Source organism: Elephantulus edwardii, unplaced genomic scaffold (genome assembly GCF_000299155.1).
Source record: "Elephantulus edwardii isolate Elephantulus edwardi_28Jun2011 unplaced genomic scaffold, EleEdw1.0 scaffold00316, whole genome shotgun sequence".
Taxonomy (NCBI): Eukaryota; Metazoa; Chordata; class Mammalia; order Macroscelidea; family Macroscelididae; genus Elephantulus; species Elephantulus edwardii.
This window is the reverse complement of record NW_006400066.1, coordinates 2,337,967-2,364,794: the sequence shown is the minus strand read 5'-3', so window position 1 is coordinate 2,364,794 and position 26,828 is coordinate 2,337,967. Positions and strand designations below refer to the sequence as shown.

The 26,828-nt window shown below is 39.8% G+C and overlaps 1 protein-coding gene and 1 pseudogene across 1 annotated transcript in view; both read right to left on the bottom strand.

The window, feature by feature from the left end:
* THOC1 (THO complex 1) overlaps positions 1-10,772 on the bottom strand; it is a 71,526-nt gene extending 60,754 nt beyond the window's left edge. The window contains exons 1-4 of the mRNA XM_006901289.1: positions 10,686-10,772; positions 7,725-7,798; positions 7,569-7,629; positions 4,481-4,547 (exon numbers count right to left, since the gene is read on the bottom strand). Of these exons, the coding sequence (XP_006901351.1) occupies positions 4,481-4,547; positions 7,569-7,629; positions 7,725-7,798; positions 10,686-10,739 (256 nt within the window). The 5' untranslated portion in view covers positions 10,740-10,772. The remainder of the gene's footprint in view (positions 1-4,480; positions 4,548-7,568; positions 7,630-7,724; positions 7,799-10,685) is intronic.
* A 12,378-nt stretch (positions 10,773-23,150) lies between these two features.
* LOC102844605 lies at positions 23,151-23,922 on the bottom strand (annotated as a pseudogene).
* Between the last annotated feature and the right edge of the window lie 2,906 nt (positions 23,923-26,828).

Here is a 26,828-nt window from a genome sequence, read left to right as displayed (position 1 = left end):
TTGTGTGAATATACCACAGCTTCTCTATCCATTCGTTTGCTGATGGGCACTTAGATTGTTTCCAACTCCTTGCTATTGTGAACAAAGCCGCGATAAACATGGGTGTGCATATATCTGCTTGGATGTCAGTTATAGTCTCTTTGGGGTATATTCCCAGTAGTGGAATTACTGGGTCAAATGGTATCTCTATTTGCGACTTTTTTCAGAAAGCGCCATACCGCCTTATACAGTGGTTGCACCATTTTATACCCCCACCAACAGTGAATAAGGGTTCCAGTTTCTCCACAATCTTGCCAGCATTTGTTGCTTGCTGTTTGTTAAATTTTGCTATTCTGACTGGGTTGAGATGGTATCTCATAGCTGTTTTGATTTGCATCTCTCTTAGATATAGGGATTTTGAACATTTCTTCAGGTGCTTGTTAGACATCTGAATGTCTTCTTTGGTGAAGTGAAGACATCACTTCTTCTTCAGACTTTTTTATTTATTGTCCAATTTTCAGATGCAGAGAAAGAAACAGAAAAGACCATGGCTTGGATCATGAACACCTTAAGTCTTTAAACTGACATTCCTTGCTCTTCAGGACTTTGGAGACATCCTTTACAGCAGATTTTCTCAATGTCAAACATTTCTTGATTGTTGCCACAAAGGGTACTGACAGTGGATCCAAATAAAATGAAATTGTTGACAACTTCAAGATTTTTCTGCATTATGATTTTGTCCATTGGTTCAGTGGTGAAGGTATTTGTTTTGTTGACATTGAGATGTAACATATATCGAAGGCATATTGTTAACACATAGTCTTTGATCTGCAGCAAGTGTTTACCTTCATCTTCCAATCCTATGGCACATTTTTCTTTATACAGTCCAGCTTCTTGAATGATTTGCTCAGCACACAGACTAATTAGGTATAGAAAAGGATACAACCTTGACACACACCTTTCCTGAATTGAAACTGTGTAGTGTTCCCTTGTTCTGTTCAGACAACTGTTTCTTATTTATAGGTTTTGCAAAAACACAATTGCTTTAGAATTCCTATCCTTTTCAACAGCAGCCATAATTTGTTATGATCCATATAGTCAAATGCCTTTGCATAATCAATAAAGCACAAGTAACACTTTTCTGGTTCTCTCCGCTTAGGAGGGCTAACCCTTGAGAAAAGGACATCATGCTTGGAAAAGTGGAGAGTCCATGAATGATAGGAAAATCTTCAAAGGGATGGATTGACATTGTGACTAGAATAACAGATTTAATAACAAATTTAATAGCAGAGATTGTGATGATGGGCAAGGGTTGGGGGGAGGGATTTGTTCTGTTTTACGTAAGGTCACTGTATTTGACAGCAGCCAACAAGAAGTTGAACCACCAAGCATATTTATGGACATTCTGAAAACATGTCACAAACAATAACATAATATGTCAAGAGCTAATACTTCCCTTCTTAACAAAAATTTAAAAACCATTTAATCCTGTTTTAAAAAAAATAAGTTTCATGTTTGTAACTCTTCATCTTTCTTAAAGTAAATCTTTTAAGTCTACACTAGGTATAATCTCAAATGTTAAGAAAAAAACTACTAGCCTACAAGACTGATATATCAAGTTAATCAGTGTACCAAGCACACCTGGGAATGGATCAAAACTAGGAATGGAATACTGCCTTGTGAAACTGGTTCAGGACTATTTCATGAATGAGGGGACAGGCAGAACTTAAGAACTATAAGTTAAGTAACCAAAATAGTGGTTTGCTATCCTTTAAGGGTACTTTTGTCTAGTGTTGCTTTAGTTTTAGTAGGGATATTTATCAAAATAATAGTTAAAACACTACAGTGTAAAGGTTAGTTTTTACACAATAAGCTGAAGATTATCCAAAAACAACTGAAAGAATACATCAACTAGAGAACTACCAGAAGTGCTAGCTGGGTTTAGAAGAGGTCGTGGTACTAGGGATATTGTAGCTAATGTTAGATGGATCTTGGATAAAAGTAGGGAGTACCAGAGGAATGTCTATCTGTGTTTCATTGTTTATGCAAAGGCGTTTTTACTTTGTGGATCACAACAAAATGACAACAACTCTGAGAACGGGAGTCCCAGAAAATTTGATCATGCTAATGTGAAGCCTATACTTGGACCAGGAGGCAGCTGTCAGAACAGAACAAGGACACACTGCATGGCTCAAAACTGGGAAGGCTGTACACTAGGGATGTGTCCTATCTCCATACCTTTTCAATCTATATGCAGAACAGATTATCCAGGAGGCTGGGCTCTATGAGGAGAAGTGTGGCATCAAGACTGGAGGAAGACTCATTTACAATCCGCTGAAACTGAGGAGGATCTAAAGCGCTTGCTGCAGAAGGTCAATGACTGCAGCCTTCAATATGGATTGAAACTCACTATCAAGAAAACAAGGATTCTCACCACTGGGCCGACTGGCAGCATCAAGACAGACGGTGAAGAGATTGAGATTATTCACAGCTTCAGTTTGCCTGGTTCCACAATCAATACTCTTGGCACTAGCAGCCAGGAAATTAAAAGACATATTGCGATGGGAAAGTCTGCTGTTAGATACCTCTCTGAAGTACTGAAAAGCAACAATGTCAGTCTGGAGACTAAGCTGTGCATGATCCAGGCCATAGTCTTTGCAATTACTTGCTATGCATCAGAAAGTTGGACAATGACTAGGGATGATATAAGAATTGATGCCTTTGAGCTGTGGTATTGGAGAAGAGTACTGAATATACCATGGACGGCTAAGAGAATGAACATATTTTTCCTGTAGAGGGTTAAACCAGGATGCTCCTTGGAGGCAAGGATTCTGAAACTTCATCTTTTAGACATGTTGCAAGGAGGACCAGTCCTTGGAGAGGGACACCATGCTTGGGAGGGTGGAGGAGAAGACCTCTATGAGATGGATTGATTCAGTGAATGGGGTTATGGGGGAGGCGTGTCAGAAACCGTAAGATCGGCACAGAATAGAGCAAGGTTCAAAGCTGTTGTACATTGGGTCGCTGAGTCTGGCATATAACAACAACAATAACCTGATTTAACTAAATGCATATTGTAATTAAATTGACTAGAGTGCTGGTGAACTATCTTTTTATTCCTTCCTTCTGCAAATATTTAGTGAATTAAGTGGTGGACACAATGTACTTATTATGTGCCTTGATTATTTCAAGTCTTGATAACATCTCTCACTGCTTCTGCCGCTATCAACAGTCGCCACCTAGTTTTCTTGGTGTTATCTCCCAATTCTCTTTCTATAGCTCCTTCTTGTCAGGGCACACAAGGATCTTTAAAAATTACCCTGAATTTCCTCTCCTGACTCTTTATTTACTATTCTCATCATCTTCTCATCTGCCAGTTCTCTATGCATGCCTTTGCAGTCATTCCCTTCTAATTCCATACGTATCTTCCTAGCACTCATGTTTAGAGAGTCACTTTCATACTATGTGCCCCAAACATGTTAATCCTATTTCAATCACAGTGCTTATACCACACACAGTATGTAGGTTTCCTGCATTTGCTATTAGCTCCTTATGGGCAAACAGTATGCTTTATTTATATCACTGAACCTATTCTTCACTACCAGGTGGTATAGCACTGGTCTGTGCGTTGCTGTACAGAGGTAACTCATGGTTGCTGTGATGCTGAAGCCTGTGACAGTGATGTGCCAATCGTGGTAATGGGCACCCATGGTGGACAGTGTTGGCTGGAGCTTCCCAACTAAATCAAGCCTGGAAGCAGGAGCGGCATCCACTTCCAAAATGGCTTGCCTCCGGAAACTCTATGTACGAACAGTGCTCAGGCTGTTCTTTCATAGGGTTGCTATGAGTCATCTACGACTCAACGGCATTAAACAACAACAACAATTCTTCACTACCAGGCACAGAGTAGATGCTCAATAAATATTTATCAAGTGAACAAAGAAAGTAAAACACAAAGAAAATACCTAATACCCCAAAACCAAACTCATAGTGTTTGATTCCGTTACAACTCATATAGAGATCCTGTAGGACAGAAATGAACTATCCCACAGAATTTCCAAGGCTGTAAATCTTTAGGAAAACAGATTACCACATTTTGGCTCCCCCTGAAGTGGCTGGCAGATTTAAACTGCTAACCTTTCAGTTAGCAGCTAGGCACAACATTATGTACCACCAGGGTTTTCCTTAGTGATAACAAGAGAAGAGAAAGATGTGCTAAATTAACTGGGATAGCAACACGGCTAAGCTGGGAGTCAGACAGAACTTGAGGCATGAACTAATTGGGCAGGAACAAAGGAATGGGGAGAAGAAATCCTAAATAAAGCTTGGTATGTCCCAGATCGTTGTTGTTAAGTGCCACTGAGTCGTAGATGACTCATAGTGACCCTATGAACAAAAGAGCTGAACACTTGTATAACTTTCATTGTTTCTCCAAGTTCATAGAGTTTCCAGAGGCAAGCTATGCCCCAGATTACCTAAACAAAAACAAAACCACACTTACCTTCAGTTACTCCCCCAATAGCAAGTGAAATAATAGCTAAAACGTTTTCACACGATGAATGGTTTATCTACCAACAGAGGAGAAAATATATTTATTTAATTTAAGGGCAAGAGTTCAGATTAATAACAATAAAAACATACCCCTTTGACATTGACTATCACAAATAAAGGATAAAGTATTTTTTAAAAGATAAAATTACTCCTCCTTCTTCTCCTAAAGACCAGTAATTTAAAGTTATTAACTGCATAGGAATAACAAGTAATTAACAGGTGACTCACTCAAAATTCAATATTCTCAGGAAATTATTACTCGGCATATATGGGATATAAATTAATCAGATACAGAGAAATGCTAAGGTCACAATTCAATCACTGTCACAGGGCAAAGGCCAAGCCAGGTAATAAACTATACTGGTGCACCAATATACCTGAGGGAGGGTTTTAGCAGAAGTGATGTAATGCTTAGTTTCTATAACCATAGTAAAAAGCATCTACAGAATGCTTATTAAACATTTGTTTTACACACTAACCTCAAAAAGAATGCCAGTGCCGTCTTACAAAAGGAAAAGAAATCCTGAAGAGCTAAGTACCTTGTCCAGTGCTTCCCAACAGCAAACTGAGTAAGTCGAGGAACAGAACCAATTTTGATACAGACTTGTCCAAGAGGGAGGGGCATGGTATCGTGGTCATTTGAATAGCATGTAGCTGTCAGGACTTAATCTTCAGTTAACCAAGAATAAACCGTAGAAGATTTTCCTGACTTTCATTCAGGAACACTAATCTGGTAAATGCATCCTCCCTTACTTTTTAAATTGTGTCTGAGTAAAAGTTAAAGTGTGTTCTGGTTGTTGTGCACCATCGAGTCAGAACTGACCCGTAGCTGACCCTCCAGCGGGTTTTCAGAGGCTGGAAGGAGACTACCCATCCTTCTCCCATGGAGCAGCTGATGGCCTCGAACAGTGTGCCTTTGGGATTGCAGCAGAGCTTCTTGCCCCTAGGCCACCACAGCTCCCCTAAAGTCTATTAAAGCATATATTTTAGGCTGCATATGCTTTGCAAAAACAGCTGCATGCCTACAGAATGAGCTGACATAGTTCAACCTGCCATTTCAGAAAGTCTTCATGGTTGCTTCCTTCGTTAAGTATCCAACACCCAACTTCTTGGGCAAAGTTCCTTTATCATCCACATAAAGCTTTAGCATCTGAAAAAGTAGCAGACTCATCACAGAACAACAGAAAAACCTCACTGCCATCATGTCATACCAGACTTGAAGCTGACCCTCTAGTGGGTTTCACAGGCTATAAACAGCAGGGCAGGAGACTGTTCATCTTTCTCCCCTGGAGTCACTGGAGGATCTGAACTGCCACAGAGGCACCACCTCTGTGTTAGCAGTGCAACTACCTGTGCACTGTGCCACCACTTAAACCAGGGCCTGTTGCATTAGCATTATAGCCATCCACACATCTCCCTAAAAAACAACTGGCGATAGTAAAGAACAGAGATTCTCTCATCTACTTGTTGAAATAATAAAAGAATCTCCCTGAAGTTTGTACCTTTTATTTCACCTCCTTCATCTATCTGGCAGTGTCCAATGTGTCAATAAGCCTAGCTTCTCACCTTGTATCAAACTATGTTGTCAACTCATGGCAAACTTGTAACCAAGATGTGATCACCTACTTATATTAACAGAAAGAGGAGACTTAATCTAGCCCCAGACATTATATAAATGCTAAAAGAAAGCTCCATTAGCCATTAATTGTCTGGGGAGGAAATGCTTTGCTTTCAGGCTCCTGTTCTACTACATTTCCTTCATTCCATCCTACAGTCCCCTTTATACTGTGCAGAAAAAGCACATGACTCTACTTTCTGCAACTCCTGTGCTATGTTTTTCACCATACAACAATCTGTGGTATAGAGAACAAATTTGCTTTCCATTCAAATGTATTTTGTTTTATGATATTTATCATCAGACCCACATGGAACTGTACTCCCTGATTCTTCCCTGTGATTTGCATTTCCATTAATCCTGAGAGCCTACTCATTCCTGTCTCTGAACTTTATCCCTGGGACAATCCTATCCTTCTGCTCTTTTAAGGTGCTCTGAGGACTGAACAGACCTTGCTGTCATTCTTTGCTGGTCTGTCCACTGTTTGGCTGAGAGCTGAGCCAAAGGGGCGAGTTTAGTTCATGGCTGGAGGGTCAGCCTTGAAGGTCATCCTTCGCTATCAAACCAGAAAACCTCGTCATTTTCATGGTTTTAAAACTTCACTGCACATTTTTGCTCACTCTATCCAGGACCTTCAACTGTGATCTTTTGAGTTGCCAGCTGTGGTATCCAGTCACTAAACACTTCCCCCCCCAATTCTTATTTCTTTGTCTTTTTAAATTTTTTTACTGTACTCGGATCCCCACTCTAACTATCCCTCCCCTCCTCATCAAGAGGTGCTGGTGAGTCAATTTCAACTCACATGAATCTCGTGTGTTTCTGATTATAAATGTACTACACAGGGTTTTTGACAGCAGTTACCCTTCAGAAATAGTTTGCCAAGCCTTTCTTCTGAGGTTTCTCTGGATGGATTTGACCTGCTAACCTTTCAGTTAGCAGCCCAGCCCTTAACTGTGTGTGTCACCCAGAAGAGGCACTGAAAGTAGACAGGCTCTAGATATTTACACAGGCTGAAGAAGAGGTCATAGGAAAATGGAAAACTAGGCCCCACTTGAAAATCCTTAGACTAGAACTTTTTGGCCACTGTACCACTGATAAACAGAAAAGTTAGAAAACTCAACTTCAACCTGTAGTTCTTGAACTGTAATATCCCACTTGTTTTATACTCATTCAGAGAGGTTTTTTATTTACTAAAGAAACTCTTAGTTGTGGTTATCGAAACCTTAACAACTACTAAACTGACCTTCCCCTAACAATAACATACTATGACCAAGTCCACTTATCAATGATGGAAGTTTACTCTAAAAAAATTTATCATGTTTAAATACCAAGTCTAACAAAGCAATGGGGGTTTTCCTCCTAGTAACACATAAATTAGTAATCTGTCAGAAAAATATTATTAATAAAGGAAAAACAAACTTACAATTTCTTCTTCTAGAACACCTCTGAAAGCTTGATCAAGAGTGCACTTTTTTTCATTTTCACTATCAAAAACAAAAGAATATCTTATTGTTTTAAACTGTTCAAGCTAAGTAAAAATATTTAAGCAAGCATTTTTTAATGGGCAGTAATTTCTTACCTGCCAGGTAACTGGCTAAAGGTACTTAACAATGGTTTGATATTTTTATTGTTCAAGGATTCTCTGGTAGACTTCTAGAGAAATAAAAATAGAAGTGGAAACATTTTATGATTATTTACTGACAAACGTATCATTATCAGAACTTAGTATACCTTTTGAACAGAAAAACAAGTTTACATCTGGGAGAAATGATTTATGCATCCCCTCTTAGTGATTCCTATTCCAAATGCCATCCACTTTAAGGGAGGTAAACATGTCATTGACAGACTTTGTCATTGCCAGTTTTTCCTTCTTCTCCCTTTTAACTATCACATTCATGATAGGATTAGTGGGTTTTTTTGTGTTTTTTTTTTTTTTTTTTTTAATCTTCAAAAGGCTCCTTATCTAGATGGTTTGGTTTTGAATTTTCATACCTCCCTCTCAAGGATTTTAATAATGCTATTTCACTCAATTTATTCAATTTTATTTCCTACTGGAAAAAGATGAGCAATCTCTTCCCCTGTAATTTAATTTCCTGAAAACCAACAGGGGGGTCAACTATGAATGGGTTCTGACTTGACAACAATGAGCTGAGTTTCTCAGTTGTACTCAGAACAAAACTTTCATTGATCCTGCGCCATCCTCACAATCTATGCTATTACATTTTTTTTTCTGGCTTTGCATTTTTTTATTGAACATCATTTTTAAAAAAACAAAATGTTTATGCTAATTAAAATGAGTATAAGAAACAAAGTTAAAATCATAACCAAAAGAACCTTCAAGCTCATTGTCATGAAGCTGGAACCTACTGGTAGCTGGTCTTCTGTTGGATTTTCCACTCTGTAAGGGCACTGAAATGGGAGAACCCACCTTCATTCCACAGAGCCACTGCTGAATTTGAACCACCAGAGAGGTAGGGCATTTGGGTTAACTGCATGACTCCTTATGGAGTACACATAAAAAGACATGAATTGTTTCTCAGAATTTAGAAAATTAAGTGGACATTCTATTAGATTAAAATAAGACTCTTCTGCAAAGCAAATGCCAATTATAATAACTCACTAGAAATACTTGATAACTATGAAGAAATATTAGTAGATATGACTATAGTAAAATCAATCATAAAAAACTATTTGAATTTTTCATTTCCTGTTTTGGTGGGTTGTTGGTTTTTTTGTTTTGTTTTTAAGAAAGAAAATGATAATTTATTATCTTAACACCACCAAGATCAACATAGGGAGAGCTCTGTGGGCCTCGTGGATAGGAAGTTATACTACCAACTCAAAGGTGGGCGATTTGAATCCGTGGCCCTCAGGCCTGGTTTTGTTTCTGGTCAAAAATTCTTCTAAGTGGTATAGCATTGGTCTGTCCATTTGCTGTAATCTACGCTATTCTTAAGACCACTGTTGCAGTCACTGTGTCAACATACCATTTCACCATAGGCATTAACTCTTCTTTGGTCTTTCCTATTAATTGTCTAACTTTCACTTGCAAAAAACCCACCACTCATTTGTCAAGTTTGTTGCACTGTGGTGGCCTCCACGTTACCAAAACGCTGGGCATAGGCTATGCCACTGGTACTTCATACCAGTAGGGTCACTCATGATGGACAGGTTGCAGTGGCACTTACAAACTAAGACCGAGTAGAAAGCAGGCTTGGCTATCCACTTCTGAAATAAAAGGTCCCCCTGCTATGTATAGGCTTTTCAAGGGCCCTTTATTTAGACAATGAATAGGGAAGACCAAAGAAGATTGATGCCTATGTGAAAAATACTGAATATATTATGAACTGACAGAAGAACAACTTTGTCAGTTCAGCTGCGGTGCTCATTAGAAGCGCAGATAGTGAGAGACTATATCTCATCTCTCGGCCTTATGCTTGGACAAGTGGAAGGTTAAGGAAAATAAGATCTTCAATAAGATATGTGGTTTTGAATTTTCATACCTCCCTCTCAAGGATTTCATGGATACTTTAAACTGTTGTGATTCTTAGAAATTTAAGGCACCAGGAGTTAGAAAAAAACAACAAACAAACAGAAAACGATTCTCATCACACAGACTCTCAAATTTAATAATCCCCACACAAGAAAACAAACCAACCACCCTCTACGACACACACACGAGAGGGGAGAGTCTGTAAAAAAATAAAACTACTGACCACAGAGATTTTCTTCCACCGAGTTTTTTTGTTCCAGCATCATTATTACGACCTGAGAGCTAAATACCAGAGTAGTTGAATCATGCCTGTAAACACTGACACAAATGCTAACGATATACGCAGCGAACTTGGAAGAGTTTCTTCATACTGGGAGCAGAAGTAAAGCACAGCACAGAGAACTGGGTCTGGAGTTAAAATGACCAGTAAAGTAAATCATGTTCTGTCATAGTGCGTGTCCCAGTTTCTATCTTTTATTAAGTATGTAGGCTACAAGCTAACACGACGCTCTAAAAGGGGTGTTTCTCAAACATCTCAAGCTATTCAAATATGCAAGAATACAGTGGCATCTGGTAACCTTTCCCGAGCATACCAGTTTGCCTTTTTCTACTAATGGTCCCCAGATCCATGAGGAGTGAGTTAGGAAGGTGGTGGATGGGCGGCCGGGAGAGAGCCTGTTCTGCGGGCTATCACTCCCGTCCTCCCTCCGCCTTCAAGTTCCACAGACGTGTGCCAGCTATGTGACCACTGCAGAGAAACTAAACCTGACAGAGGGTATCCTTCGTGGGAGAAGCCCACACCGAGCAAAGAGGCGCCCGGAACGCAGAATCCCGAGCGGAGATCAGGGGCGGGAAGCAGACGGCGCGCGGACCAGCCAGGTAGCGCACCCTCCCAGCCTCCCAAAGCCCGACGGGCCGGGAGGAGACGCAGAGGCGTATCTGTCTGTGTCCCTCCATTTACCCCTGGGGAAATGCGAATAATTTAAACGGGAAGAGGCAATGAACAGCACCAGATGAGGCCGGCACCGTCCCGCCTCAAAGACTCACCGTAAACCGTGTCCGCGCTTCGGGCAAACTGAAGAGCGGTGGCGTCGGAGACATCTTCTCGGCGGCGCGTGCCCGCCACTGCTCTCCGGCGCCGGCCGATGACGTCAGAGCGGAGCAGCGAGTTGGCCGCTCCGTGCGGCTAGAGCGGCCCTTCACGCCCACGGCGACTGAGTTGTGAGGTGAAAATATCTGTGGCGCTCGAGTTGGGATGAAAGTTTTAAGTCTGGAGTCTAGCGAGCCATGTCTGATCCAGTTTCTCCTGTATGGAGGACTTTTGGAGTTAGAAAGTGTGGACAGCCTCACCCTGTCGAGTCTGGGGAAAGACCGGGGCACGCACCGACAACGCCGTTTTTGTCTTTTAGTTGAGCCCAAATTTACTAGCCCCGATTTGTCTTCATTCCAGTTTTGGGACTGGAGAAAACTCACTACTATCAAGACTTCTTGGAGTTCAAAGAACTCTACCATCGAGTGGATCCAGATGAAAAACTTTCTGGATTTCTGAGGCTATAAATGTTAACTGTAGTTTACTGCAGTAGTTAACTGTAGGTAGTAGTCTGTCTCGTGGTGGATTCGAACGGCTGACTTTCTAGTTCGTGGTGAAACACATGCCAGCAGAGCTCCTTAATATCTTAAGGTAAAGGGGGCACACAAGAAGGTAATCGCTACCAGAGAATCCAAAGTGAATGGATAATGTGGGAAACAACTTGGGGGGAAATGTTGGCTGTGGCCGGCATCATAGATCTGCGATCATTCAGCTGAAGCTTGAAATTCCGAATCTGAACATCTCTAGGTTTGAATATTAGGCTTGTGAAAGGAAATAGTATTTGGTTTGCTCATTTACTGACTCACTGCTAGGGATTTGGTTCCTCTATGGCTTTGTGAAGCTCTAAATATTAACAGGAATTGAGAGTGCCCATCTTTCCTCAATAAACAACCGATGGACTTAATCACTGGAGGCGCAGCCTTTCTATTAGCAGCACAGCACCCTACAGACTTCTCCACCAGAGCACCTCACTTGGCCCACAGCTGTGGAAAGCTTGAATGAGATAATGAATACAAACGCGGATTACAAATTGGCGAAGTGATATAAGTATTATTGTTAATGTCTTTTTCCTTGAAATAGCCTGACTTTGCTGGCATTTAATCTCCACGCAAAGAAGCACTCAGCAGAAAAGCAGACCCGCTCTCATTGACAAATAAATGGCTGTTCTCCCGCAAAGGCAGAGGCACCTCTAGCAAACCTTGTCTCCTAAGCAGTTTCATTCCTTTCTGCCTTTTACAAGGAGAGGTGTTTGCTGTTGTTGTTAGGTGCTGTCAAATCGACCATGACTCATGGAGATGCTATGAACAGCCTTGCTATCTTGGGCCATCTTTATCTCAGATATACTTGAACCCATTGGAAGTCACTGTGTCATCCATCTTATTGAGGGTCTTCTCTTTCGCTGACCCTCCACTTTTCTAAGCATGAGAACTTTCAAGGACAGGCACCTAATGACATGCCTAAAATAATGTGAGACAAAGTTTGACCATCTTTGCCTCTTAAGGAACATCCTGGTTTCTCTGAGACATATTTGCTTGTTCTTTTGGTAGTCCATGGACTATTCCGTACTCTTCTCCAACACCACAATTCAAAGACATTGATCTTAATAATTATCCAATTTGTAGATACATAGGAAGTATTTGAAAATAGCATGGCTTGGATCAAGTGCACTGCACTTTAAGCTGACATCATTGTTTATTAGCACTTTGGTGAGGTCTTTGACAATAGATTTCCCCCAATACAACACACCTTTTGATTTCTTCACTGCTGGTACCAAGGGTGTTGATTGTGGATCCAAGTAAGATGAAATAATTGACAACTTCAGTCTTTCCTCCAACTAGCATGATGTGGCCTATTGGCCTAGTGGGGAGGATTTTTGTATTCTTGATGTTGAGATGTAATCTGTATCGAAGGCTGTAGTCTTTGATCTTCTACACAAGCGTTTCAAGTCCTCTTCATTTTTAGCAGCAAAGATGTTCATCATAATGCAGGTTGTTAATTAGTCTTCCTGCAATCTTGATGCCACACTCTTTGTATAGTCTAGCTTCTCAAATGATCTGCTCAGCGTATAGATTGAATGAGTATGAAGAAAGAATACAGCCCTGATACACAGCTTTCTTGATTTTAAACCATTCAATGTTCCATTTAGCCAACAGCTTCTTGGGTCTGGGTATAGGTATAGGTTTCATATGAGCACAATTAAGTCTCTCTGATTACTATTCTCCAGTTTGCCGAATTATGTTGTGATCTACACAGTCAAATGCCTTTGCATAGTCAAGAAAACATAGAAATACGCTGATATTCTCTGCTTTCAGCCAATATTAGTCTGACAACACTGATATCCCTGGTGCCACTTCTAAGTCTAGCTTGAATTTCTGGCTGCTGTCTGTTGATGTACTGTTCTAACCATTTATTAATAATCTTCAAGATTTTACATGTATATGATATTAGTGATATTGTCCAATAATTTCCACACTTTTTTGATCACCTTTTTTTGGAATAGGAACAAATATGGATCTGTTCCAATCAGTTGGCCAGGTAGCTGTCTTTCAAATTTCTTAGCACAGATTGATGAGCATGTCCAGGGCTGTATCTGTTGGCTTATGTCAATTTGGTATCCATCGATGCCTGGAGACTTAACTTTTGCCAATGCCTTCAGTGCAGCTTGACCATCTTTCTTCTTCACCGTTGGTTCTTGATTATATGCTGTTGTTGTTGTTGTTGCTGTTATGTGCCATCGAGTCGTTTGCGACTCATAGCGACCCTATGTAAAACAGCCCTAAACTGTGCTCTATCCTGTGCCAGTCTCATTGCCTCTGACACACCCATCCCAATTACCCCAGTCACTGAATCAGTCCACCTCATAGAGGGTCTTCCCCTCCTGCGCTGTCCCTCCACTCTACCCAGCATGATGTCCCTCTCTAAAGACCTGTCTCTCCTTACAACATGTCCAAAGTATGTCAGACAAAGCCCCAGAATCCTTGCCTCCAAGGAGCAGCCTGGTTTAACCCTCTCTAGGCTGAATCTGTTTGTTTTCTTGGCAGTCCATGGTACATTCAATACTCTTCTCCAGCACCACAGCTCAAAGGCATAAATTCTCCTATCCTCCCTAGTCATTGTCCAACTCTCTCATACATAACAAGTGATTGCAAAAACCATGGCCTGTATCAGGCGCACCTTAGTCTCCAGAGAGACACCGCTGCTCTTGAGTACTTTAGAGAGGTCTCTAACGGCAGACTTTCCCATCGCAATATGTTTTTTGATTTCCTGGCTACTGGTGCCAAGAGTGTTGGTACAGTGACTCTGTGTATTCCTTCTATCTTCTTGTAATGCTTCATAGATTATTCAAGATTTTGCCCATGGCATGCTTCAGTATTGCAATTTGTGGCTTGAATTTGGTTTTAGTTCTTTCAGACTGAGAAATATCAGACAAGGTCTTTTTATTTTCTACATTGTGGTCTTTGCACATTTTGTTACAGTGCTTTTCTTTGTCTTCTCTAGCTACCCTTCAAAATCTTCTGAGCATCACAATTACTTCAGCATTTCTTCACTTTGGTTTTGCTTCTCAACACCCTACTGCAATTTTTCAGAGTCTCTTCTTGTATTTGTTTTGGTCATATTTCCCCCTTTCCTGTCTTTGTTATCACCTTTTCCTTCTTTGTGAATGATACCTTTGATAATATTCCATAATATATTCAGTCTTTGATCAGTAGTGTTCAGTTCTTGAGATGATTTTTAAATTCAGGTGGGATACACTTAAGGTCATATTTTGGTTCTCGTGGACATATTTTCATTTTCCTCATCTTCAATTTGAGCTTGCACTTGAGTAATTGATTATCTGTTCCACAATCAGCATGTAGTCTGGTTTTGATTGCTAATCCTGAGCTTCTCCAAGGATTCTTTATACGTATATAGTCAATCCGATTCCTTTGTAGTCATGAAACTGTTGAGTTACCGTTTCTGGTTTGTTTGGTTTTTTAAAAAAAGATATTTGTAACATATAAATCATTGATTATATAAATTTAATTCAATCAATCTCCCGCATCATTTCTGTCACCATTTTCCAACTATCAGAGGAGTGGCCAATGAGAGACCAAGTGGCAGTAACTTTGTTAGTTTGGTCCTGCCAGCTTTTCTCTTTTTGTTGTTGTTAGGTGCTGTCATTGTGACCCTGTGAACAACAGACCTGAGTCCTGTCCTATCCTGTGCCATGTCCATTATCTCTGAGCCCGTTGTTGTAGAATCCATCTCACTGGGGGATCTTCCTCGCTTTCACTGACCTTCCCAAGCATGATACCACTTTACAAAGAATAGCCTCTCCTAGTAACATGTCCAAACTATGAGAGAGGAAGTAACATTATGATTGTATCTTTTCTAATATGTACTTTTTTTTTCATTTGACTGTGCATGAGATATTCAGTATTGTTCTTTTAACACAATTCAAAGGCATCTATCCAGTTTTACCTGGACCTAACAATGACCAAGGAGGATAGAAGGAGAATTGATGCCTTTGAGCTGTGGTGCTGGAGAAGAGTATTGAGAATACCATGGACTGCTAGGAAAACAAACAGATTTGTCCTGGAAAGGGTTAAACCGGGTGGCTCCTTGGAGGCAAGGATTCTGAGGCTCCGTCTGACTTACTTTGGACATGTTGTGAGGAGAGACCCATCCTTAGAGAGGGACATCATGCTTGGGAGGGTGGAGGGACAGCGCAGGAGAGGAAGGCCCTCTATGAGGTGGATTGATTCAGTGACTGGGATAATTGGGATGGGAGTATCAGAGACAGTGCGATTGGCACAGGACAGAGTGGAGTTTAGGGCTGTTGTACATAGGGTCGCTGTGAGTCACAGGCGACTCGACAGCACATAACAACAACAACAACAAAATAAAGAAACCCAAGCCCTTGTCTTGCTTGTTGCTGTCATTTTTTAAAAATTGTGGTATATTTACTTCCTTTATTATGGGTAGGTAGAAAACAGAATATCACTATAGATTCTTTCTCTAAAAGATAAAAACTTTTAGATGGCATCCATGGGTAGTGTAAATGTTTACACACTTAGCTGCTGATTAAGTGCTGAATGTTTGAGTCCATACAGAGAGGCACTTTGTTAGAAAGGCCTGGTGATGTACTTTTGAAAAACCAGCCATTGAAAACTTCACAGCCTTCAATCCCAGTCTGATAGAAATGGTTCACCATGAGTCAAAGGCAACTGGATAAGAAGATGCTGAATTTTAAACTAACACTGATTATTTTTTCTTTTTTTAATTTTTATTTTATACTGATTTATTTACAAAATTTGAATATGTTGTTTTTAACACTGGATCTTTCCCATTCAGCCCACTCCCTCCACCCATCAAACAGTGACACTATGATTATGATTAACACACTCCTAACCCCCACCCATCCTTACCCCTGATTATTTTTCTTAATGACAGATTTGCCTTGGAGTAGCTACTTGTTCACACAATGATGAAGTTTATTTCTATTTTCATTGTGCATTCTTAACACTTAAAACTCTGAAGATGTAAAAATCAAGACCAATTTGGACAACTAGACTATTTTAATGTTTTTGTAGCATAATAAATAGTTCTCTTGATGACTATAGGACATATAAAGCTGATCTGTAACATTCAGAAGCATATGGTAATGTCAGTTTTCTGACTGGTTTATAGAAAATTTATATTAATTTTAATGAAAGTTTACAGAGACTTAGGGTTTCCAGTCATTCATTGTTGCACTTTTCCCCCTTCCCACCCACTCCCCCCCCCAATTAATTCTTCTCCTTGGAAAGTAAAAGAAAAACTCTTTCATTGTTATGCAATTCCTCCCTCCAAGTCCACTCCACTGTGCAGCTTTCATTCTGGACTCCTGTCATGACAATAATACCCAATTATATATCCCTTTTAAACAGTTCTCTCCCTCACCTGTTTCAATCAATATACATCATTCCTCCCCTCCTTCTCTGTCTTCCCTCACCCCCGATGTCAGTCATGTTTTACAACAGTGGCCTTATGCAATATTTGTCCTTTTGTGACTGAAATATTTCACTCAGCATGATGTTCTCCAGGGTCATCAATTTTGCATAATATTTCATGAGTTCCTTGATTTTAAATGCTGCATAGCATTCCATTGTGTGAATATACCAGAGCTTCTCTATCCATTCATTTGTTGATGGGCACTTGGGTTGTTTCCAGCTCTTTGCTGTTGTGAACAAAGCGGCAATAAACATGGGTGTGCATCTTCTTGGGTGGAAGTTATGGTTTCTTTAGGGTAAATTCCTAGTAGTGGAATTGCTAGGTCAAATGGTATTTCTGCTTGCAACTTTTTGAGAAAGTGTCATACATCCTTCCATCATGGTTGCACCATTTTACATTCCCACCAATGGTGAATAAGGGTTCCTGTTTCTCCACAACCTCACCAGTATTTGATATTTCCTGTTCTGTTAAATTTTGCTATTCTTACTGGAGTGAAATGATATCTCATAGTTAATTTGATTTACATCTCTCTTAGAGCTAGGGATTTTAAACATTTCTTCATGTGTGTGTTTACCATCTGATTGTCTTCTTTGGTGAAGTGTCTGTTCATATCCTGTGCCCATTATTCAGTTGGGTTATTTACCTTAATCTTGTTGTGGTACTCGAGTATTTTATAAATTCTAGATATAAATCCCTTGTCTGACATGTCCTTACCAAATATTTTTTCCCAATCTGTGACTTCCCTTTTTACCCTGTTGGAGAAGTTTTTGGATGTGCATAGGGATTTGATTCTTAGAAGGTTCCATTCATCTATTTTATTATCTCCTGGCTATAGATTTTCTAGGATGCTTGGAAGACTGTTTATGTTGTGGATTAGGACTTCAAGAGTTCTTCCAAGCTTTTCTTTAATGACATTTATAATCCTTTGTTTTAGTCCTAGGTTTTTGATAACTTTGAGTTGGTTTTTGTGTATAGATTGAGGTGTGGATCTTGCTTGAGTTTTCTGCAGATAGTTTGCCAATTTTGCCAAAACGATTTGTTAAAAAGGCTGTCATTTCCCCACTTAACTGATTTCATCTCCTTATCAAAAATCAGTTGACCATAGGTAGATGGTCTAATTTCTGGATTCACAATTCTATTCCATTGATCTATATGTCTGTCATTGTACCTGTACAATGCTGTCTTGACTACCATGGCAGAATAGTAGGATTTGAAATCAGGGAGTGAGATACCTCCTACCTTGTTTCTCTTTTTAAGGAGTGCTTTGCTTATTCTGGGCCTCTTTCCATTCCAAATGAAATTGGAGATTGCCTTTTCCATCTCATTGAAGAATGTAATTGGTACTTGTATTGGGATTGCATTGAATGTGTAAATTGCCTTTGGTAGTATTGTCATTTTCACAATATTGAGTCTTCCTATTCATGAGCAAGGGATATTCTTCCACCTTGCCAGGTCTCTTTTTGTTTCTTGTAATAATGTTTTATAATTTTCTTTGAATAGATCCTTTGTGCTTCTGGTTAGGTTTACTCCTAAGTATTTAATCTTGTGATTAGCTGTTGTGAAGGGTATTGTTTTTCTCAACACCAGTTCTGTATTCTCTTTGTCACTGTAGATCTCTATGTTGATCTTGAATCCTGACACTTTGCTGAATTGGTCAACTATGTCCAGTAGTTTTTTTGCTGAGTCTTTAGGGTTTTCTAAGTATACTATCATATCATCTGCACAGAGAGATAATTTTACCTCCTCTTTGTAAATTTGGATACCTCTTATTTCCCTATCTTGTCTTATTGCTATCACTAAGACTACCAGTACCATATTGAATAGGAGAGGTGATAGTGGGCATCCTTGCCTAGTTCCTGTTCTCAAGGGGAATGTCTTTAATTTCTCTCCATTGAGAACAATGTTGGCTCTTGGGTTTGCATATATACTTGAAGAAATATATGTTGAAGAAATTCCCCTCTTTTATTGAGTGTTTTTTAAAAAAAATTTTTATTGGGAAAAAACAAATTGGGGGTACAAGGAGGTGTGAGGGTTGGGGGCAGAAGGGTGAGGATGGGCAGGGATGCAGTTACAGAGCTGCAGAAATTGGTTGGTGGGGGGAGCAGGTGAAGGAAATGAAAGTGATCCAGTGGGGACCAGATACTACAGGAAAATTACAAGCATTTTCCAATGGTAGTTAAATCAACTGTCTTACTGATTTGGGAACTGGATGCCGATTCTCTGGCTTCTTCATGTTGAACAGGGGCATTGATGTGAAGGGGGAAAGGGAGGACACTTTATCACCTTACTGGTGATCTTGGGTTAAGGCTGTTTGCCTTCTTGTTCTGTTAGAAGATATTTTCCTGTCATTTGCTCCCCTCTGGATTGCAAAGTGTTTTCCCAGGTGGGTCCAGTGGGGATGGCTGGTTGAATTGTTGAGTGTTTTAATCAGGAAAGGGTATTGAATTTTGTCAAAGGCCTTTTCTGCATCAATTAATAGAATCATGTGGTTCTTGTTCTTTGCTTTGTTAATGTGATGAATTACATTGATTGTTTTTCTTATGTTGAACCATCCTTGCATACCTGTTATGAATCCCACTTGGTCATGGTGAATTATTATTATTTTTTTTTACATATCATTGTATTCTATTGGCCAGGATTTTATTCAGGATTTTTGCAACTATGTTCATGAGAGATATTGGCCTATAGTTTTCTGTTTTGGTGGCATCTTTACCTGGCTTTGGTATCAAAGATATGTTTGCTTCATAGAATGAGTCTGGGAGAATTCCATATTCTTCTATTTTATGAAATAGTTTATGTAGGATTGGTGACAGTTCTTCTCTGCATGTTTGATAAAATTCACTTGTAAAGCCATTTGGTCCAGGACTTTCTTTGGCTGAAAGTTGTTTTATTACCATTTCAATTTCTTCTTTTGTAATGTGTCTGTTCAGGTGTTCAATTTCAGTTGGTGTTAGTTTGGGTAGGTTACGAATTTCTAAGTATTTGTCCACTTCCTTTAGGTTTTTATATTTGTATAATTTTTCATAATATTCCTATGTTAGCCTTTTTATTTTAATTGGTTCTGTTGTGAGGTTGCCCATTTCATCTCTTATTCAGATTATTTGTGTTTTCCCCTTCTTTTCCTTTTGTTAGTTTTGCTAGTGGTGTGTTGATTTTATTGACCTTTTCAAAGAACCATCTCCTTTTTTTGTTGATGGTTTCAGGTTTTTTGTGTGTGTTTTTTTTTGTTTTGTTTTGTTTTCTACTTCATTTATTTCTGCTCTAATTTTTAGAATTTCAGGGTTTTTTAGAGTGTGTCAAGTTTTCTTGCTGTTCTTTTTCAATTTGTTGGAGATGTTGGATTATGGAGTCAGTGGTCATTTTTCCTGCCTTTTGATATGTTTGCTTATTGCTATAAATTGACCTGTTATTACTGCTTTGACTGTTTCTCAGAGGTTTTGGTAAGTGGTGTTTTCATTGTCACTTGTTTCAAGAAACTTTTGTTCAGCTTCCAGATGTATGGGTTTTTTTCCCTCCTTTATGCTCTTGTTATTAATATCTAATTTTGTAGCATTGTGGTCTGAAAAAATGCTTTGTATTATTTATATGTTTTTTAATTTATTGATGCTTGCCTTGTGACCTAAAACGTGATCTGTTCTGGGGAATGTTCTATGCGCATTGGAGAAGAAGGTATACTGTGGGTTTTTTTTGGTGCATTAGCCTATACATATCTCTGTGGTTGAGTTGGTTTATTTTGTGGTTTAATTCTAAAGTGTGTTTGTTGAGTTCTTTTCTGGTAGTTCTATCTTTTCCTGAGAGGGGTGTATTGAAGTCTCCATCTACTATAGTTGTGTTGTCCATTTCCTTTTTCAGTTTTGTTAATGTTTGTTTTATATATTTTCCAGGTCTTTTATTTGGTGCATAGATATTTATTATTGCTATGTCCTCTTGTTCAATTGACTCTATAAGCATTATGTAGTGGCCTTTCTTGTCTGTCCTGATGGTTTTTGCATTGAAATTTATTTTATTGGAGATTAATGTCACTCCTCCTCCTTTTTTTTGGTTGCCATTTGCTTGGTATATTTTTTCCCATCCTTTTATTTTTAGTCTTTCTTTATCTTCATTTTTTAGGTGTGTCTCTTGTAGACAACATATTAATGGAGTTTGATTTTTTTTTTATCCAATCTGCTACTTCTCTTCAGTGGTGCATTCAAACCCTTCACATTCTGTGTGATTATTGAAAAGTAGGTTTTTATTGCTATCATTTTGTTGAGTTCTTTTTGGTGTTGTTGCTACTTACTTTCATCCATGCTGCTTTCTGTGGTACCTCTGTAAGAAGGACATCTCTCAGTGTTTCCTACGATGCTGGTCTTGTTTTTACAAACTCTCTTTTAAGTTCTGCTTTTCTGGGAATATCTTGATCTTTCCTTTATATTTGATGCATAATTTTGCTGGGTACGGTATACTTGGTTGACAGTTGTGTTCTTTGAGTGTTTGCTATATGTCTTTGCACTCTTTACTTGCTCGCAAAGTTTCTGCTGAGAAATTGGCACTTAATCTTATCTGTTCTCCCTTATAGGTTACTCTTTGTTTCTCTCTCGCTGCTTTCAGAATTCTCTCCTTATCTTTGGTTCTGGTAAATTTAACTCTGATATGCCTCGGTGTTTTTCTTTTGCAGTCTATTCTATATGGTGTTCGCTCAGCTTTTTTGAATATATATTCTCTCATTGTTCATTATGCCTGGGAAATTTTTCCATAGCAATTCTTTCACAACCTCTTTGGTGTCTTTCCTTGCTTCTTCCTGCTCTGGGATTCCAGTGATGCACATGTTATTTCCTTTGATGGTGTCCTACATTATTCTTAGGTTTTTTCTTTTTCCTTCCTTTTTGATTCTGCTTTTTGTTCTAGTAGATCAATGATGACAATTCTATCTTCTATTTCACTGGTTCTGTGTTCCATCTCTCCAACTCTGCTCATTTGTCCCTTAATTATGTTGACAGCATCTGAAATCTTGTTTTCTTGTTTTTCCAGTGCCTCGTTTGTTTTATCTGCATTGTTCTGGATTGGTTGTTAGCTTCTCTTGGTTTTTGCTTGCAGTATCCTGTAATTCTTCAAGTTTGTCTTTCATCCATTGAAAATATTCAATCACTGTTCTTTTAAATTCTGTGTCAGAATGTTCCATCAGACTTTCTGGCTTCAGGAAATCCATTGATACTGTTGTTACCTTTTGGTGGTGACATCTTGCTTTGCGCTTGTGTAACATGTGGGATAGCTTGTTCTCTTTGAGGCATTGATATATTCTTGATCTGAAGACAACTCTCTAGAAATCAGTTAAGCAGCTACCCCACTTGTGTTTTTCTCTGAACTGACTCAAGGCAAAGTTAAGTTCAGAGCCTGTGAGAGCAGCCTCTTGTAGGTAAGTCAGATCAAGGTGCTCTGGATTAAAGGCAAGTTGACTGACTGGACGTGTAGGCACAGGTGTGGAGCTGAATGGGGGTGGGGCAGGCATGGGGAGCAGGGCGACTACAAGGGCAAGTCAACCACTTGTGGGACCTCACTCACCCCTCAGCTGTCTGGGTCTTCTCATGAGTGGGGTCCCTACTCAAATTCCAGTTGCCTGTCTCCCACCCAGTAGCTCTCACTCAGTGGTCCCTGCCCAGTGGTCCTTACCGAGGTGCCCTTGCACAGCGGCCCCTGCCCCAGCAGGGCCCTGAGTCCAGCGGGACCTGAGAAGACTCAGTCAAATTCCCCCCAACCCACTTGCCTCTGGTCAGTCTGCAGTGTCCATGACGGTTCAGTCAAATTCCCACCAACCTGCTCACTCTTGGGCGCTCTCCCAGGCAGTTGTCAGTGCCCAAGAAAACTCAGATAAGTTCCCACTGGCCTGCCCATTCCTGGGAAGTCTGCGTGACCCAAGAGAACTTAGCCAAATTCCCACTGGTAGGGTTGCTCTTGGGTGCTCTCCCAGGTAATTGGCAGTACCCAAAAAAACCCAGTCAAATTCCTACTGGCTCACCTGATCATGGGAGGTGGTGGGGGCACAAGAAAACTCAGTCAAATTCCAACAGACTCACTTGGTCATAGTGGGATTTAAGAGAACTCAGCCAATTTCCTACTAACCTCTCTCTTGGGTATGGGTCCCACAGCAACTCGGTTGGTGGCTTCTGGCTTTAGCTGGGCCCATGGTGGGGCCTGCGGTGTGCCTCTATGTTCCTGTAGCTCCAAAACTAATTGTTACAACAAAGGTTCTGATTCAAATTCCTACTGTCCACATCGCGCTGTGTTGGTCAGTCTCTGTGAGGTGTGAATGTCTCTCTAGTGGCCCATCTCTATGCAGCTTGCTGTTTCTCTGACTCTTCACATTGCACTCTCCACTGCCACCATCTTGTGAAGCCTGGTTTGTAGTAAAATATTAAAAAGAATTACTTGTATGAAAGTCCTATTAGACCAATGAGACAATGAAAGAGCTATTAGACCATTAAGACTACATTTATGCGTCCATAATTTTCAGGATTGTTGGTAACCTGAGCATATTTCCCCCAAATAACCTTGCCTTCTTGTGTCACAGGCCCAATTCACATTCACCTCAGTGATGGTACCTTTGTAATAACACCCACAGTTCTCTACAGTGGAGATGAAAGATTCTTCTTTACACCAAGTATTCACAGGCAAAATGTGGCTTTATGTTCAGAATATGTTACAGGTGCCTTTTTGAAACATAAGCCCATTGGTCTGATGAATCTTTCATATCTAGGTGTTTTTTTGTGTGTGTGTAAAGCCTTCTCCAAACAAAGGAGGCTTTAGTAACCATACTCTTCCATGCTTTCTTCCCCCCCCCCCTTTCCTGTTCAAATAACTTTCAATACTTCTGTTTCTCACTGGGCACAAACTTTGGATGGGGGACTTTCCATTTTCCCTGCTTCCTCTTTGTGTTTCTTTTTAATCATGTTGGAAAGTAGCTCAGGGCTGCCCCTCTCTGTTTAGCAGATAGGTAGATACTGTCCCTTGCAGAGTCTTATCATTCTTCTGTTTGGTGTTTCTCTTTTCCTGCATCTTGATAGTCTTTTTTATTTGTATTTTCTCAGCATGCTGCTGCTATGGTAAAGCTTCTCTTTCATACTAATAATTTTCTTTGCCTTCTTTGAACGTTTGTGAACACCTTGACTTTCTCTTTTTCTCGTGGTAATCTAAATGGTTCACTTAGGGCTTTCGATGTAACTAAATATACTCATTTTGTGGCATGGGATGGCAGCAAAGCCCCAGGGTGCAGTGTCCAGGGCACAGAAAATCTCTCAACTTTTGAGTCTCTGAGTCCACGAAATTCATGCAGCCTGTGCCTAGAAAGGGAGTGCTGACATTTATATCTAACAAAATATAAAAGTCACTATCATGCAATTGATACCAATTTATGACAATTCTCCGTAGGGTTTTCCAAGTGGTAGATCTTAATGGGAGGAAATTGCCTCACTGATACTCATCTACACCCCTTCCCCAACACAGAGAGGCTGATGGCTTCGAACTACATATTTTTTCATTAGTAGTGTAATATTTAGAGTTCTGTGGGTATCATGAACAATGATGACCATCTAGAGCATTGCAAACTCTTTTCAGAACCAACAGAATCATTCAGAGTTTATTATATTATATAACTTTAATTTCCAAACTGGCATTGTTGTTGTTGTTGTTATGTGCCGATACACCCATCCCGATTATCCCAGTCAATGAATCAGTCCACCTCATAGAGGGCTTTCCCTCCCAAACATGATGTCTCCAAGGACCGGTTCCTCCTTACAACATGTCCAAAGTATGTCAGACGAAGCCTCAGAATCCTTCCCTCCAATGAGCAGCCCAGTTTAACGCTCTCCAGAATGAATCTGTTTGTTTTCTTAACAGTCAGTGGTACCCTCAAGACTCTTCTCCAGCACCACAGCTCAAAGGCTTTTATCCTCCCTAGTCATTGTCCAACTCTCTGACGCATAACAAGTGATTGCAAAGACCATGGCCTGTATCAGACGCACTTTAGTCTCCAGAGAGACACCATTGCTGTTCAGTATTTTGGAGAGGTCCCTAACAACAGACTTTCCCATCACAATACATCTGTTAATTTCCTGGCGACTGGTGCCAAGAGCGTTGACTGTGGAGCCAAGCAAACTAAAGCTGTGAACAATCTCAATCCCTTCACCATCCATCCTGTTGCTGCCAATTGGTCCAGTAGTGAGAATCTTTGTCTTCTTGATATTGAGCCTCAATCTATATTGAAGACTGCAGTCCTTGACCCTCTGCAGCAAGCGCTTCAGGTCCTCCTCAGTTTCAGCAAGCAGGGTTGTGTCATCTGAATTTCACAGATCATTGATAGATCTCCCACCAATCTTGACTCCACATTTCTCCTCATAGAGCCCAGCCTCCTGGATAATCTGTTCTGCATACAGGTTGAAAAGGTATGGAGACAGGACACATCCCTGACTTAAGCCCTTCCCAATTTTGAACCATGCAGTGTTTCCTTGCTCTGTTCTGATGACTGCCTCTTGACCCAAGTATAGGTTTCACATTAGCATGGTCAAGTGTTCTGGGATTCCCATTCTTAGAGTCAGTCACAGTTTGTTATGATCCACACAGTCAAATGCCGTTGCATAATCAATAAAACACAGATAGACATTCCTATGGTATTCCCTGCTTTCAGCTAAGATCTATCTAACATCAGCTACAATATCCCTAGTTCCACGACCCCTTCTAAACCTGGCCTGGACTTCTGGCAGTTCTCTGCCACCTTTGTCATGAAATCAGAAGAACCATGCTGCCATTACTGAACAGTTTAATTGTATATTGTGGAGAAGAGTCCTGATCATAAGTAGGAGAAATAAAGATTAGAATTTAAGATTTTCATGGAACTCAGACTTTCTGGAGCAATGGAGGCTGGATGAACCCCTGAAATGACTGCCCTTAGGTAATCTTGAAACCTTAATCTAAAAATAGTCTCTGATGCTTTAAAACCTTAATAGCTTAACCAGTGTAGAATGTCTGTCTAGAGGATTATGGTCTTTTAAAAACCATCTGGGATCAAAGTGACAATAGTAATTTGAAAAATTAGATGAGAACTTTAGGGGGATAATGAGTTTATGTTAATGGGGCAGGAATAACCAAGAAAAGGAGAATGAGAATGCACAATGAGAAAAGTAATCAATGTAACTGAATTGTACATGTACCAATTGTTGCATTGATGTGTTTTGCCACGTATAGTCTCAAGAAAATAATTTTTTTATTCTTTTTAAAAGTCTTTAATGCATGAACTGAGAAAGATTTAATTTACTATTACAGGGTTCTTATTTGCTTTCTTTTTCATCCTTCAGTCCCTAAGTCAGGAGGTTGTACTGCTGTTTGTAGTTCTGAATGGGACGGATTAGATTAAAATAATCGTTTGTGCTGGATATTACAATCTAATGAGTTTATACACTTCTGTTAACTCTCCACATTCTAAAAGCTCCATGGCCTTTTCTTATTTAGATACTGCTGTTATAACAGAAATACCAGAATTGGACGGCTTTAACATAAATTTCTTATTTCATTGTTAGATGCTGTTTAGTCAACTAAACTCATAGCAAACAAATAAACAATAGATTTGAATCCTTGCCCTATCCTGTGCTATCATCACAATCTCTGTCATGCACCAGTCCGTTGTTGGAGTCGCTGTGTCAATCCATTTGACCAAGGGCTTTTGTCTCTTTCACTGACCCTCTATCTTTCCCAACATGATGTCTTTTCCGAAAACCATCCTCTCCTGATAACATGCCCAAGTGTGTAAGTTCTAGCAGCCTTACTTGTAAGGAACCCCTGGTTGCATGTTCTCCAAGACAGATTTGTTTTGTCCTTTTGATAGTTCATAGGCTAGTTGGTAATCTTCGACAACACCACAATTCAAAGACACCCATTCTTTTTTTTTTGGATATGAAAATGAATATGTCAAAGAATTTATTTAGTTAATAAGTGATCCAGTATAATGTAAAAATAAATACAGAAGTAAACTAGTTCAAATGGAAGTTTTAAAAGTCAGAAACAAAATTGACTTTTTCTTTTTTTCAATATTTTTTTATTGGGAAAAACATATTGGGGGTACAAGGAGGTGAGGGTTGGGGGCAGAAGGGTGAGGATGG